The 17,767-nt window shown below is 35.9% G+C and overlaps 1 protein-coding gene across 1 annotated transcript; it reads right to left on the bottom strand.

The window, feature by feature from the left end:
• Window positions 1-13,852: 13,852 nt before the first annotated feature.
• LOC126629067 (RNA-binding protein P-like) lies at window positions 13,853-16,585 on the bottom strand. The gene is made up of 2 exons (XM_050298961.1): window positions 16,385-16,585; window positions 13,853-14,389 (listed from the first exon to the last, which is right to left on the bottom strand). Exons 1-2 carry the CDS (start codon window positions 16,583-16,585, stop codon window positions 13,853-13,855), a joined length of 738 nt encoding a protein of 245 aa, XP_050154918.1.
• Window positions 16,586-17,767: the final 1,182 nt, after the last annotated feature.

Here is a 17,767-nt window from a genome sequence, read left to right as displayed (position 1 = left end):
GTTTTGATTTAAAAGTTGTAATATGTTACAAGCTTTATTCTTGTTTCTTTGAATGTAAATTTTGTTAGAAAATTTGCCATCTCAAATGTTGTAGATGTAGTTCATATGAGCATGAATATTGGAGCTAAAATTTGGTGCCATGCTTTTGGGAAAATTCGGCCAAATCCAAAGGGTGGATTTTTGGGTTCTTGTTTGACTTGTTAAAAGTGTTTTCAAGTGACTTTTGGAACCCCTATGTACCCTAGTATGGTTGTATGTTATTTCCCTTAAGTTTGAATGTTTTTGGGATGTTTTTTTGAGTGAAAACATTCATGGAGCTCTTATGGGTTTTCATGGATGTTCTTCATTGTTCTTGATGTTCTTGCCAAGAACAAAAAGGTTTGATGTTTTGATTCAAAGTTTTGATTTATTTCATAAAGTCTTTGTTTTGTGTTGGTGGGTGTGACTTATCTATCATAAAAACATTTATTATTTTTGAAAGGTGATAGAAATGGTGATGGGTGTGTAAGAAGGACTTCTCTTACACACACACCACTTGCATGGCTTTATTCACATCAACCTATTTCCACTTGCATGGCTTTATGACTTAGTTGAAAAATTTCCAAATTTTTGTGGACTTATCTCCACTCCTTTTTTCTCCCTAAAACCGGCCACCCTATTAAAATAGGGTATTTTTGGGGCTTTTATGCAATTACATAAAGTTTTGATACTTTTGTGTATTTGTATTTTGACTCGAAAGTTTACGTTTTGACGTTAAGGCCTAAAACGCTAAAGGACAAATTGTTTTGCTCCTTTAATGAAGTTTTGAATTTATTGAAATTTTTGGGTTCTAGTTGTAATTACATGAAGTAGTGGGACTTTTGTGTTTTTACAAAGTGACCCCAAAAGTTTGTGTTTTCGCAATATAGCCCAAAAGTTGTGGTAATTGCATTTTGGCCCAAATTAGGTTGAGAACAAAATTGTTTTGTCTCTTTAAATGAGAATTGGATTTTCATTTTATTTAGCTCCATTTAAATCAATTTTATGGATACAAAAACCAAATGAAAATGTTGCATTCAATTTAATTAGTTAAAGTGTTAATTAATTAAAGGGTGATTATGAACCTAAGCCTACGATAATTGAGCTATGTGAAAGGCCATTTCAAATTTGTTTGAACCATGGGAATGTGTAGATTAGATTTTGGTTGTAATTTGATTTGATCAAATGTTGTAAAAGAGCATAAGCTCTTCTTTACTTTAAAGTAATTTGAATTATGCAAATGTTGTAATGAGCATAAGCTCACCTTTACTTTGAAGTACTTCTTTCTTGCTTTATTTGATATGCATGAAAATGAAGTAGTTGGGTCCAACGCCCCTAAGACAACACGCCTTAATGTGATTAAACGCGTAACTAAAATCAATCACCATCCCTAGACCGAGATTCAACACTAGACTCGTGTTGAATCTAAACAAAGGTTCATAGTCATCCTAAGGCCCTAAGGCAACTATATAGTCCATCAAATGAATGCAAAAGTTTATGTTAGTAGTATCATATACTCTTGCTTTAAAAACCGTTTTATAAGCATAGTGGGAGTATTATATACAACTAAAACAATCATATGGACCAATAGTTGTAATAGGACCAAAATTGTTTTAATAAGATTAAAATGTATGTTTATATATGATGAGACCTAAAACCCTCAACCAAACCATTATTAAGTTGATAAGCGTGAGAGTGCTTTGAACACTCTTTCATGGCCTTCCACCGTGGTAGGCTCCAATCGTTTATGACTTGTACACCGCCTTCACCCTATCATGGGGGAGTGCAAAGTGCATGCTTATACTCAGGATGAGTTTATTTAAAACATTTGATGAGGTTAAGGTAGGCAACGAGTGTGGCCAACATCGTATCATCGTGAGGTCATACTTGAACCCCTTTCTAAACCGGCATGGTGGGAAAGAACTTAACTAAGAGGAATGGAGCCAACATCATATCATTGTGAGGTAACATTCTCTAGAGGCCAAATAAGATGGGTACTTGCAAGAGATGCAAATGAGTAAGCGTACTCTCTCATTATTATTAATGCTAGCCAACATCATATCATTGTGAGGTGGGCTTGGTAGTAGTGAGTCTCCCATACCCTACTAAGAGTTTCCTCCAAAACTCTCGAATTCCAATGAGGGATATGGAATTTGCCAAAAATAGTGGGTGGTGCTATTTGATTTAAAGACCCGGATCAAATGGCTTAAAATCAATCAATTTATATTCGTTATGTATTTATTTACCAATATATTTGCAAACGCTATCCAACACTTGACAAATAAAAGCCGAAAGCTTTAGTTTCCGGACTTGGTACCACCCCAAAGATTGTCTTAAAAGGATTGCATATGTACCTAAGTAGTCTTATCCTAACAATCTTCCTATTGATAATGTATCATTGAAAGAACATGTTAGATAAGTCTATCATAAAGAGGACAACACTTTTAATGTCATAATTCTTCAATTACAAATTGTTGTATGAAGAAATAAGAGTTGCTTTGAACAACCCTTAGTCAATGCAAACACTAGTGCTTGTTTCTTTGTTAAATGAACAAAGAACTTGAGAAGAAAGCACAATGGCATGGACACTTTATGTGCCATGATTCTTCACTTACAAATTGTTGTATGAACAAATGAGAGTTGCCTTGAACAACTCTTGAAAGTTTGTAATTATGTTTAGAACATAATGGTTGGTTGACAAAAATAGTCCATCAACATGGACTTATGATGATTTTGAATCATTGAGTGTTGAAGTGATAAACCACTTAACGAGACGGAAACTAGGCAAGGACTTCACCTTTGTGTCCCTATCCTAATGGTTCACTAAGTTTATTGTAAACTATATAGTGAACAATAAACACATGATCTCCAAAATGTTTGATGTGTATAACACAATTGAAATAAGTTTCAAGAAAGATAGTGGGAGTTTAGGGACCATGACTATTGTAGTCAAAGGAGAAGTCAAAAGAAGAAGATAAAATTAACTCCAAGGGAACAAACTTTCTTTATGAAAGGATGGACATTGGAAGGGGTATGTGTAAGAAATGTCTTGCAAGTGTCAAGAACACACCTTTCGAAGGTGTTGTAAATTGTTCTTGAATAGTTCAAAACAGTTGGTTCTTCTACTTGAATGCTTGATTCTGTATTAGTAACTATGTTTTACAATCGTTGTAAAAGTGTGACTAATAAGAAGTAGAAGATATATGAGAGAAGAAAAGGTGCTTCACATTCGGAACGTGAATAAAATATAGATCTCTGCGAAAGCAGATAGTACTTACTTCCTCATATGAACTACCAAAGAAATTGGAAAAACCAAAGATAGTCTTTACATTCCAATTTTAAGGAACTTAATTCCGTCACTATAGTAGAAATGGATGAATGTTTTGTTTGACAAAACATTGTTCTTTATTAATTAATGATTGGATTATTGTAATCTAATTGATTGTCTCTATAGTAGAGATGATATGGTAGTGTTAACTGTTTAGAACATAATGATGCTTAAAACCCAAAAGGTTGCAAGGTAGTGACTAATCCCAACTGAGTTGTGATACCTCTAAAACATAAATTACGAGTTGGTCATAGATGGATGCTTTGGATCGTAAGATCCGGATCCAATACCTTCTTGTTAAAATTGTATACAGGCGAAATGTTCGAATCTTTATTCTTTTGGAAAGAAGAAAGAATCACAAAGTTGTTGAGGTTAATTCACTTAGATGTTAGTGGCACTTGTCCACAACATAATACTACTCATGTTGTATGACATTCACCGAAGATCACTCTCGGTTGGACTATAGTTTATTTTGAATAAACACAAGTCCGAATACTTTGCAAAAGGTTTCAAAGAATTCAAGAAATGTAAGTTGATGAGTAAGACATCTAAAGTATTGACCTCATTAGATTTGATCCAAGGAAAGGTAACACTTTAGATGAGTTTCCTTGAAAGATATCAAGGAAAGAAGCATCATAAGATAATAAATTTCTCCATTAGGAGAAGAACGAACTCGAATAAGATTTAGTTCATTAGATGTTATCTATTACCCATATATAAGATATATATACTTCTAAGACAATATGATTGTCAATTAGAAGATCTTCCAAAATTTTCATAACTCCATAAGATGTAGTTGGAAAGAAAGACAAATCTTAAGCATGTTAAGATTTGGGGTTGTGTGCTAATAAGCAATATTTGTTTGATAACAATCTTGTGGGATATCCTTAAATTAACTTTTGGATATCGCTTCTATAAACCAACTAACAAAGGTTGTTTTGTTGGATAGTTCATTGTAGTCTTACAATATGATTTGCCTAAGTGCAAATGAATGAGAGATAGAACTCAAAGAATGGGTTCTTTGAGAGAAAAGATAATAATCAACAAATATAACAACCTAGTTCCTATACCAAAAGCTCCAAGGTAGTCGAGAAGGATTTATAAACCGTCTCAGTTGAATGGTTTGAACTTTATGACTATGTCATAGAGTTACACCTCTTAATTCGAAAGAAATAAGAATGAAAATCCTTATGACTACATTGAGTGTATATATGATATATACTCAAGGAAATGGTAAAGTACCATTTGACCCGAAATAATGAAACCTTCATAAGCTAATTGGTAGCTTAAGGTGACTACAATCAAAGAGAATGGTTGACTTTGAAGAAACCATCTTTGAGATAGTCTTGGTTTCAATTAATTCGAAGATTGCTAGCTACAACTAAATGGTGATTCAATGTTTGAACATAATATGAGTTTCCGAAACCATTATTAAGATAGTCTTGATAATATATGTCTAAAACTATAAATCACAAGACATGTAAGTTGTAGAGATCCATCCATCATGAATCTTAGCAAGCTAGTGGGAGCTATAAGCATTTTATCGTTTGATTTCTCATAAAGATGTAAATGAATCTTTTGTTTACTAGGTTTACAAAAGATTAATGGGAGTTAATCATTTTCCTAAAATTGAAATATATATATGATATATTAATTTTGGAAATGAAAAGAATACTTCTTCTATATACATTGGATGGAAATCTATATTGATAGATTTTAGGATATAATTGGATTATATCATGCCCTAATAATAGACAGAATATGCTAGGAAGTTTCTCATATGATGATAAACTTCAATTAGGAGAACAACTCTAGTGAGACTAGGAAATTGCTCTTCTTAAAGGGAACGTACCCTTTGACTCCCAAAGAAATAATGCGTAAATAGAATCCTTTATGCGTAAGCAGAAAGCTGATTTATGTATTTCATATTGTATGAAAACATTGATATGAGTTGTACCTAGAACGATACAAGACGATATCAGTGCAAGCCCAGGATCAGAACCATGGCAACTGTCAAGTGAGTCCTTAAGTATTTAAGAAATACTAAAGGATAAATTCCACAAAGATCGAGGAAGAATTAGAGTAACGTAATGGAAGCGTAAATGTATTAGATTATGAATCTAATCCATCATTGGATGTTTCTTCATTATGAATGAAGAGATAAACATATATCTCTTTATTATGACTAAAGAGATATTTGGATGGAAACATTAAAGTAATGACTTTAGTGTGTTCCATTATGAATGCAAAATATATTGCCATATAGAAGCTTACAACAATGTTGTTTGGATGGGAAAGTTCATTTATGAACTCTCTATTCGATTCCAACCAGAAAGTGTATCTAGTGTATCGACACTATGACACTAATGGGGCGATAGCTCAAGCCAGGGAATCAAGGTCTTATCAAGATCCGAACACATATGAGAGACTGAACCACATGATTGAGAATCATGTATAATGGTGACGTCGTTATTCTCAAGGTTGCTTCTATGGATAACATATATATATCCATTGTCTAGGCCTACTACTCAGCCATTTATGAAATGACTACAGAAAAGGTATCATCACTGATGACCAAGCTGATTGGCTCTAGTGCAAGTGGGAGATTGTTGGAAATGTGCCCTAAAACCAATCATATGATGATACTTTACGGACATTTCACATGTTAAACTAATCTAGTTTAAATATAAAGGGCAAAGATTATTGTTTGAGCCGTCTCATATAAATGTTATATGCTTAAACGATAAGTCCAAGGAATATGTGATTGGGAGAATGCAATCTAAAGAAGTTAGATTCATGAGACCATTCTTTCGTAGACACATCCTAAACGTTCCTGATCATAGGATTGCCAATTGGGCATTGACAGTCCGTTAAGATCAGTACGTGCTGTGTCTTCTCTCAGGGAAAGTGACTAGTCTCGAGTCATTGGTGTGTGTGACATCAAGACAAGTACGTAGGTGCTCAATAGAGAATGAGTTCACTGAACACGATCAACGAAGAGTTCTCATATTCATGTCACATGAGAACTCATGGTTGGGATAATGCAAAGTAGTCATTTGACCTGAGGCATCACAGTTGTCTTGTGGTTAAGTCTTTGATCTTTGATTATGTCAAAGTCACCCCATCCGCGGGTGTCCACGGCATCGTTGGGGTTAAGCCACTTAGCCATGGAGGCAATTGAATGCGCAACAAGGGATCTCTAACCTTCAAACCGTTTGGGGGAGAATACTCTATGATATGATTAAAAATCTCTGATCAGAGTATGAATGAGATTTAGGAAGGCGTTCCAAATCACATTCAAGGTAATCATATAAGTAAACGAATCACATTGGATAGTAGACATGAATAAACTATCAAACCAAACAATGTGGTCAAGAGTATTGTATTAGAGAAAGACCGTATTGCATTTGTAATCCTAAACTGAATAGGTTCTCCACCTCTTCTGATTAGCTTGGGTAACCATGATATGCTGCTAGGTGTCACTCATGGTTTGTGGAAGCCCTAAACGTGTATAATCACCAAAGGGAGAATTGAAAGTAAGTTTCAATTCACAATCGATGTGAAATGGTTTTAATCGCCCACTGCCTCGCTAAAAGGAACCTAATGGATCGTACACCGTGTAAGGTGGAGATTGAAGAAACAATGGAGATGAGTAAGAAAATTAAATGGTTTAATTATTTATGGCAAGGATTAATTAATATGTTAATTAATCAAACGAATAAAGTTCGTTAAAAGACCACGGGTTAGTTTTGGGCCTCAAGGCCCAATGGGCTTCGAACGTCAAGTCCATTGACTTAAGTTGTATGACAACTTAATTCACAAAGGCCCAAAAGCCCAATAAAACCCTTATGGCCGGCCATGTTGAGAGAATGGCCTTTTCGTTCTTTAGGTCACTTATTTAAGGTGACTATATAAAGGACTTTATAGCCTAAATTCATTAAAAGGGTTCTTTTGGAGAAAATTGGAGAGAACATGTCTCTCCTTTTCTCTCTAAAGAGGCCGGCCCCCTTGGAGGGATTAGCTAGCAATCCAACTCCTCCAAGGTCACTCATTTCTTCTCCAATCTAACCTTGGTGTGGAAACTTAGAGGTTCTCAATTTTGGGAACTTGGAGAATCTATTCTTCCATCCAAATCCATGGATCTAAGAAGCAAGGAATGAAGGCCCTCTCCTTGGGTGATTAGCCTTTGCTTATGCAAAGAGGAATCTACAAAGGTATAAATTTCTCAACTCACTTTGATTTGAGTTGAGTCTTGGTTCACCAATCTACTAGGCTTTGAATTTCATGGGTAATGTTTTGTTTTTGAGTGCATGCTAGCATGATTCCACCTTTAATTGTTAATTGCATGCTTATAGATGTTGCTCAAATGAACATGTTTTCACAAAATCATCCTTCAAGTCCATAGTCAACCATTTATCTAACTACTTAATCACATTAAATAATTAAATTCGAATGCAACATAATCAATTAGATTTAGTATATATGGGCATAATTGTATGATGAGTTTAAACTACAAACAAAATTACAAAATCAAAATATTTTGTCCTCTAGAGGGGCCGAAATGCAAATATAGAAAGTTAGGGGTCAAACCGCAAATACTAGAAAGTATAGTCAACTTTTCAAATTGCAAAAAAGCCTACATGGGGCCCTTTGAAAGGGAGTGGCCGGCCTAGGTATGTTGGGTGAGGGAGAAGACCATACTTCTCCCTTTATGTCAAAATTAAAGGGCCATGCCTTTCCTTGTCGCCTTTTGTAGTTGTCGTACTTTTAGGTATGGCTTTAGGTATGGCTTCCTAGTCTTGTCTAGGATGGAGTAAATATAGGGTGGTTTTTAAAACAAATTTAACAATAGTCAACAAAGATTAAATCCTAAAACCAAAATAAATGAAGAACAGCAAGAATAAAAATATGAATACTAAGAACAAAACCATGAAAACAATTTCAAGATTTTAGCTTTCTTGGTGGTTTTTCAAACCAAAAACAAAAGTGACAAGGACTTGGCTTTTTAGCTTAAAAGTGTGTGTGTGTGTGTGTGTGACTCAAAAAGAAACACAAACACAAGCTAAACCCCCCCCCCCCCCAAAAAAAAAACGGTGCCCTCTCCATGGAAGAAAAACCCCAAATTTTGTTCAAAAACTCACTCTTCATTCATGCATCCAAAACACTTTTTGCATACATATCCTTTTCAACGCTTGAAACACATTTTTCAACACTTGAAAAACAAAAGATAAACATATCTAGAATGAAGAAATAATATGTCAAACATAAAAACAAAACCCATATGCATAAAATCCAAAAAGACACATCAAATACAAACCTTTGGCTCTGATACCACTTGAAGGGAAATTTTGAGATTTAAGTGGGATTTCTAGTGACTAGCATGCATATACAATTCTAAATTTCTATAATAAGCAACGGAAGCATATTATCACAGATTATCAAAGCTATAGCCATGCAAATCCCCTTCAAGAAGCATAGGTTCATATATGATGCATCAAATAAAATATTGAAGAACAAAGTGAAGGTTGAGTTTTATACCTCTTGATCTAGACTTTAGACCGAGGATGGACAACCTCCAAGCTCTTTGTTCTTGGAACTCCTTGAGTTTAGCCTCCTTTCTTGTTTCCTCCACATTGATAGATTTGGAACTCCTTTGATTCTCCTCTAGTCTCCCAAGTATAAGACCTCTAAAGATCTACACCCACTAGTGTAGTAAGATATATGTCGGAATAACCAAAAGGAGAAGAGATGATTAGCTATTTCCCCTTTTGGTGGCCGGCTATGTATGTGTGTAGAGAGAGAGAGAGAGAGAGAGAGAGAGAGACTAGTTTTTCTCTTGTTGAAAAGAACACACAAAAGCCCTAATGAAACTTTTTCATTAAACTCCCTTTATGAAGGTAAAAGAAGTAAGTCAACTAGTTGACTCTTTCTCTCTCTTCTTTCCTCATCTTTAGCCGGCCCCTTAGTGTTGGTTTCGACTTTGGATTTTTATTATTTCAAGTCATCCTATGCTTGAATAAAAAGCCTAATAGGTTTGGGCCCGATGGGCCCAAATGAACTCGAACTTTTCTTTAAGCCCAAAATGATCTTTCATTGCTTCTACGATTTCTTTAGACTTTCTAATTAATCATAGCACTTAATTAATCTAATTAATTAATTCCATCATCATTTAGTTGTCTCACCACAAGAGTGTATCGATGTACAATCATTTTAGGTTCTAATTAGCAAGGCAGTGAGGTGATTGGTATCAATCCAATTGATTAGTATTTATCCAATCACTCAGTGAATTAAAACTTACTTTTAATTCTCCTTCTTCTTTGATGACTACTTATTTAATCATCTAGAAGAACCCAGAAGCCATGAGTGACATCTAACCATATATCATGGCTACCCAAGCTAATGTAGAATTTGGCCGGAGAACCTATTGAGTTGGAATTACAATGTAATTCGATCCTTCTTTAATACAATACTCACAATCACATTACTAGGGTATGGATACTTAATGTCAAACCCCTAATGTGATTATACCAAGTTATATGATTCAATCGAGTCGTATAGGAAAGCCTTCCATCATTACGCTCGATACTTCGGCCGTAGATGCCTGAATCATATCTAAGAGTATTCTTCCTCTCATAACGAGGATTAAAGGTCCCTTATTGATCATTCACATGCCTTTGAGAATAAATCACTGACCCCAACAATGCATAGAACACATCCAAGATGAGATGTGGTCACGTCTCATTATCAAATGATCAGCAACGTATACCCAAGATAGCTATGATGTCTCAGGTCAAAGGATTACTTACATTATTCCAACCAATAGAGTTACTTGCTTGACATATGAGTAGACCTCCATGCAAGTACTCTCGTTTGATTGTGTTCAGTGAACTTATTCCCTTAATGAGCACCTACATACTTGTTTTAATGTCACTACACAAATGGCTTGAGACTTTCCATCCTTCCCATTTCAAGGGGACATAGTATGTACTGGTCTATGTATTGTCAATGTCCCTCTGACAATCTTATGACCAGGAACCTTCTGGACATTATGGTTATGTGAAGAAGATCTCTGCAGTCTAACATCTTTAGATTACCTCTTCCATCGATCCATTATCCATGGATTCACTATTTTGGACGTATATCATTTATTGAGATAGTCCTAATGAGTGATTTTGCCCTTTTGTTATATTAAAGATATCTACACATACATACATTGTCCTAAAAGGTTTTTTTTTTTCAAAGATTGACTTTCAGGGCATAGCTCCAACAATCAATCTCACTCATATCTGTCATCTCCACAAATCTCTCTATGGACTAAAACAAGCTCCAAGAGCTTGGTATGAGAAACTTCATGGAGCTTTGACATCTCTAGGGTTCACTAGTTCTCAGTCTGATCACTCTTTGCCAAAACAGGTCAAATGGTGTTTATCTTGGTTTATGTTGATAACATAATTGTCACCTGACCATCAATTGAAGCTTGCAAACAAGTAATAGCTCAACTCAATTCCATGTTTCCCATCAAGGATGTAGGTGTTCTCCACTACTTTTTTGGTATTGAGGTAAAAAGATCATCCAAAGATTTTACATTTCTCAAACCAAATACATACTGGATATGTTGAAGAAAGCACAAATGGATGGAGCTAAACCTTATGTCACTCCTTTGAGTACTTCCAAATTAGATCACACATCTCCTTTACTAGAGAATCCTACAAAATATAAATCTCTAGTGGGAGCTCTTCAATACTTAACTTGGACAAGGCCAAATTTTTCTTTTGCTGTGAATCTTGTCTGCCAATTCATGCATAGTCCTAGGAAATCTCATTTTCAAGCAATGAAAAGAATTTTCAAGAATCTTAAGGGCTTTATTGATATGGGTTTGTGGTTTTCTAAATGTTCCTCCACTCCATCAACTACAACATTCTGAGATGTTTATTGGGCAGGCTGCTTAATTGACAAAAACTCCACTTGAGGTTTCTGCATTTTTCTAGGCTTATCCATTATTAGTTGGAGTGCCTAAAAGCAACCCACTATTACTCACTCGTCTACTGACGCTGAATACTGATCATTTGCCAACGCTACTGCAGAAATCACTTGAATCTGCAAATTGCTGGTTGATATTGGTTACAAACCTTCTTCTATTCCTTCACTCTGGTGTGATAATGTTCTGCCATATCTTTGGCCACGAATCCATTGTTTCATGCTTGTACCAAACCTCTTTCTACGTTGAGATTGATTACCACTATATTCAAGAAAAGGTTTTGGCCGAAGAAATTTCTGTTCATTATGTTTGCACACCGAATCAACTAGCAGATATATGTACTAAAGCTCTCTCTGATTTCAAATTTCAGCTTCTAAGATCCAAACTCTCACTTCGATGTCCTCAGCTCAGTTTGAGGGGGGATATTGAGGGTAATTGTGTAAATGATTTAGTTGGATAATACTTAGAGTTAGTTAGATATTTGTTTTGTTAGTTGAGGTGTGTAGTTAATTGGTTAAGAGTGATTAGTGGTGACATGTGTAAATGAGTTGCATATATACAACAACCTTGTAATCTTATTATTCATTTAATGAAAGATATTCTTTCCAATATGATGTTCTATCATCCTCTGATGAAAGTACAAGGATGACTATCTTTAATCAATTTAAGGTAAAAAGAAATTTTTTTTAACACTCTTAAAATCTATATCATATTTTGCTACAACAAACATATGCAGTAAGTCTAATGATAAAGATAACAAATAAACCTTAGAGACTTAAAAGGCTCGTGACCTTTTGATTTCATTTACCATAACAGATCGATACATTTATTTTAAGGGTTTACAACCTCTTTTTGGAAAATTGCTCTTGGCTAACTGCCTTTATGCAGAAATTATTTATGTTCACCAAAATCATCTACTTTCACTGGATAACATAAGTTTAAAGTAATTTAACTCTTGCCATTTGCAATTTGATTCTAAAAATAAAGAATATACTTTAAACACTTGGAAAATGACCCTTTTTCTGTTTACCTAACAACAAACTAAAATCGTTACATCTATAAAAGGCGCTCTTTAGACTTGTGATTCATGCCTATTCTTGGCTTACTTCCTCTATGCTGATATTATTTGAGCCAAAATCATTTGGGTTCATTGGTAAGCATACCTATTTTAAGTTAACAGAACTAGTGGCAAGGTGAACCCCCCAATCTTTGAAATAATCACATTTCTGGAAAACCTATGTAGATTATGAAACTTATAAGAGAGCTATATATATAGACAAAAGTTACATAGAAGATTTATTTACCACAGTGGAAACTATGCCAAGAGATCTTTAACAAACTTGTTTCTGCTCCAAACACCAAATATTGAGAAAGAACAAGAATCCAACTAACTGTAACAAAATTTTCAAATCTATGTAAACCATAAAGAAACATAAGCATAAAACTAGGACATGGGAAATTGATACAGGGCGCAGCAACTAGAAACAAAATAAAAGAAAAAGGAAAACTAATATATAGTGTCCACTATCTCCTAGTGTGAGGAGAGACCTGAAAACCCCAAAACCCCATCTTTAGTACCAGCCTACAACATAGACAACTAGAAAAACAAAGCAGAACAATCTCACAAAGAGAAAGGCACAAAACTGAAACAGAGAAACACTCTGAGAATTTTCATTAATAAAAAATGTCCAACTCCTCATCTTACAGCAATAAATGGTTTTTATAACCATTTTGTAACTTACATTCAGAAATTAAAAAGGCAATAAACATAAAAACACACAAAACTGAAAATTACATAAACAAAGGCTATTGTCAGCCATAAAAACGCCCCAGCTGGTATGATTAACCAAAAAAATGCCTTGTAATTAACCTAATCAACTATTTGTATTAAAACCCTCTTTATTTCACCACATGAATTCATCTTTCGATAATCTATGTGCTTTATTTCAAATGCATCTGCTCTTTTCCCATCCTGCATCAGAAAGGTAATTGCAATATATCATACCACATATATGATGGAAACCCAGTGAATAGCCCACCAGCCCTGGAGGCCTACTAGGATCCAGTTGTTAAACCTGCATATTTTGATAATTTTCCTATAGACCTTCAGCATGGGATGTGATACAGTAGTTCCATATGCTCTAAGAAATAAGAGGTTACTCAACCCATGAGGACCCCCTTACTAAGACCGATCAGGCTTTGAGAACCCCAATGTACCCACCAACACTAGCACCCACCTAACCCATTTGGCTCACCAGAAAAATATATGGGTTTAATGCCCCTCCCATTTGGCCTGAGTTTAATGCTTGGGCCATCATACCCAAGTTAACAACCCTATGAATAAACCTACCACCCACATTGCCCATTAATCCATTGTACAGTAGATTAAGGCTAGGGTGCTGACTGAACATTGCCATATTCTGGGCCGCTACCACTATTGCAAGTGACGGCTGTTGAATTGGCGATTGTGGTAGCACCATAATTGAGTTTTTGTTCTTGAAACCCTCAGATGCCTTTTGACATTGAAATTAGTACCCTTCAAACACTTTGAAAGGCTTTTCAAGAGCCTTTTTGGTACCCTTCAAAGTCTTGTAGATGAACAATGCGTAATCCCTTGACTTTCGGGTCTGCGAATCTAACCCGACAGGCCCAGTCTCGATTTCTCCAAATTTCTTAATGAAAGCCCTCAATTTCTCACCATCAACATCATGGGGCACACTGTTAACGTAAACTTTCCTTGACCCAGAGTTCGATAGAGCAGAAGAAGAAGTCGTGGTGGTGGCAGTGTTGGTGGCCGAACTGACGGAGGCCAATTGGCAAGAAGCGATTCTATTACCAACATTTTTCTTAGGGTTCTTCAAGGCCTTGATGGCTCCACAGCATGTTTTGAACTGCACGAAGCCATAGCCTTTGGGCTTGCTAGTGGCTTTATCCAACACCAGATTGTAATCTTCAATTTCAACGAAGGGTTGAAAGCCGGCGACAAGAGCTTCACACGTGGTGAATGCGGTTAAAGAGAGGGAGTCCTTAGCGGTCCCTTCAGTGATGACGTTGATGAGTTGCTCCTTAGAATAGGGTTCAAGGAGTTAGGGAAGGTCCTCTATATCAAACTTTGACTCAGAAGCCGGCTGAAAATTGAAATCGAAATTGGATTGGGGTGGTGGTTGTGACCGTGGTTGTTGTATTTGTTTGAGTGTTTTGGGTTCGGGTGGTTTGTCAATTTTTTTTTGTCGAATGATTTGATGAGGCGGCGCTTCTTTATTGTGGTGATCTTTGCCATATAATTCAAGACTGGACTAGAGAGGGTCTTTGGGTAGAATAAAGGGCTAGATGGAGAAATTATTGAGTATATGGTATTACCATGTTTTGCCACTCTCCCTTGGATGCCCATAAATCAATATTAGCTGCCTCGTTAAAACCTTGCTCGAAAAAACCCAGTGGGAAAGTACCATAGCGAAGGAAAAAAAGAGTACAACTGCACTTGGATTGTTGATATAGTGTTAAGGATGCCTATGTTACCTTGTTAAAACCTTCATAGGAAAAATCCAGTGGGAAAAATTCCTAGTCGAAGGAAAAGAGTACAACATGCATGTATCATGGATGCCCCCTGATTCTGCATTCTTTAAATTTAACTGATTAGTGAGCTAACGTAATCCAATCCTATGCACTAGCTTCTGAAACGTGCACTTTGGTAGAGACTTGGTGAATAGGTCTGCTAGATTTTCATTGGAATGAATTTGTTTGACTTCAATAACTTTAGCCTTCTGAAGCTCATGTACACTGAAAAACTTTGGAGATATGTGTTTAGTCTTATCGCCCTTGATGAATCTTTCATTCATTTGGGCAACACACACTGCATTATCTTCATGAATGATAGTTGGAGTGTCTATCTTTGAAGTTAGACTGCATGAATTACAAATGTGATGGATCATTGATCTTAACCAAGAACATTCACGATTTGCTTCATGTAAAGCAAGTATTTCTGAGTGATCGAAAAATGTAGCAACTAACGTTTGCTTTGTTAAGCACCATAAGATGTCGTATCTCCATTAGTGAACACATATCCAACTTGTGAGTGGGCTTTATGTGGATCAAATGGAAAACCAGCATTTGCAGATACAACAAAGCTCTGGTCATTTGTGGAATTTCTCTTAGTAAAAGAGACCTATGTCTGTTGTTCCATGAAGGTATCATAAAACATCCTTGACTCCCTTCCAATGACGAATTGTTGGAGCAGAGCTACACCTTGCTAACAAGTTGATTGAAAAAGCTTTATCTGGTCTAGTACATTGTGCTAAATACAATAAAGCACCTATTGCACTTAGATTTGGTACTTTTGGATCAAAGACCATTTCATCATCTTATTTTGGACGAAATAGATCTTTCTTAATATTCAAAGAACGAACGACCGTTGGCGTGCTGAGCGGATAAGCCTTGTCCATGCCAAATCACTTTAGAATTTTTTCAATGTAAGCTAATTGATTGACCAAAATTCTATTAGCACAATGCTCGATCTGGAGGCCAAGACAATATTTTGTTTTCCCAAGGTCTTTCATTTCAAATTCGCTTTTCAAATATTCAGCAGTTTTATTGAGCTCTTCAGGGGTTCTAACTAAATTCATATCATCGACATATACTGCCACTATAGCAAATATAGAATTTGATTTCTTAATGGACACACAAGGGCAAATGGCATTGTTGGTATATCCTTTCTTGATCAAATACTCATTGAGACGATTATACCACATTTGTCCATATTGTTTTAGCCCATATAATGATCGCCTTAATTTAATTCAGGCAACTTAAGTCCTTCTGGGATCTTCATATATATGTCAGTATATAATTCTCCATATAGATATGCAGTGATGACATCCATAAGTCGCAAGTCAAGTTTTTTCTGAAATCGCTAAACTTATTAAGTAATGGAACATAATTGCGTCCATTACCGGAGAGTATGTCTCTTCATAATCAATTCCAGGTCTTTGTGAAAAACCTTGTGGAACGAGTAGTGCTTTATATTTTGCAGTCTCATTTTTCTCCTTGCGCTTTCTTATGAATACCCATTTGTAACCTACAGGGTTTACTCCAGGGGCGGTTTGGACTACCAGTCCAAAAAAACTTCGCCTTTCCAAGGAATTTAATTCTGCCTGGATTGAATCTTTCCAGTTTGGCCAATCTTGTCTCTGTTTACATTCATCAACAAACTGGGACTCAATATCATCGCTTAATATGATTTCAATGGCTACTGCGAAAGTGAACATGTTGTCGATGATTATTTCATTTCGATCCTACAATTCATTAGTACATGCATAATTTATGGAGATTTCTTTGCTTTCATGTACTTATTTCTCTTTAGGGACATGTGTGATAGGAGCATATTTATGCAACTTGATTAGCTTGTTTTCTTGCATTTATGTTGTTAGTTCATAGTTATTTTAGTATTTTAAGCTATTTTCGTGTGTTTGTAGGTCCAATGGGCTAAAGTTGCCAGAAAGTGCATTTTGAAGCATTTTTGGGCCTGGAATGGATATCTCATACATGGAGCAAGATGGATGGACGAAATTGAAGATCAAAAGAGGCTAGGATCATGCTGAAGTTATGAAGAAATTAATTCAAGAAAAGGAAGTTAAAGATGCAAGCAAGAAAGAAGGAATGTTAGCCAAAGTTTCCTTGTTTTGTCTTAAACCTTTCCTAATCCTAAATCACCTATGTTCCAGCTGCAAATGGGTGTTCTAAATACTTTAGGACACTTAATTACATGTTTTTAGAAGGACAATCCCTACCATAAAGGATGTATCAACTTACCTTTCCCTTGTCTTGCCGTGCACACTATCTTTGTCCCCTTCATTATCTTATTGCTGCACCATTCCACCACCTTTCCACTTTTCTTCCCTTTTCCTTGTCACACAACCAGCCTTTCACACCTTCCTTTGCCATGCACTCCATCCATGTTCCCATGTTGCAGCAACCTTTCACTTTATGTCAAAACAACCTTTCACTTTTTCCCTTGCCATGTGTCATACCTTTCCCTTTCACCTTTCACTTTGTGTCACAACTTACCTTTCACTCTTCTTCTTTGCCGTGCACTCCATCCATGTTCAATTGTTGCAACAACCTTTCACTCTTTCCTTTTCCATGTGTCTCCATCCTTGTCCCCTTAACTTTTTCCTTGTTACAGCACATTTCCCTTTCACTATTTCCTTTGCCTTGTGTTCCCTCCCATGTCCCCTTGCTGATTATCTTTTCTTTCCTTTCCCCTAGGATCCTGCTGCACTCCTAATTAACCTTTGCCATGCTTTCTTCTATCCCTATATAAATTACCCTTGCCGCACCATTCCATGCATTCATCATCATTCACTTCCATCACTCATCCACACCACCCCATATCCATTGTCTACCATTCATGCTTTTCAGCCACATTTCATCCATTAACACCAACCATT

The sequence above is a fragment of the Malus sylvestris genome, chromosome 1 (assembly GCF_916048215.2).
Source record: "Malus sylvestris chromosome 1, drMalSylv7.2, whole genome shotgun sequence".
NCBI classification, from domain to species: Eukaryota; Viridiplantae; Streptophyta; class Magnoliopsida; order Rosales; family Rosaceae; genus Malus; species Malus sylvestris.
This window is presented reverse-complemented; position numbering and strand designations above follow the sequence as displayed.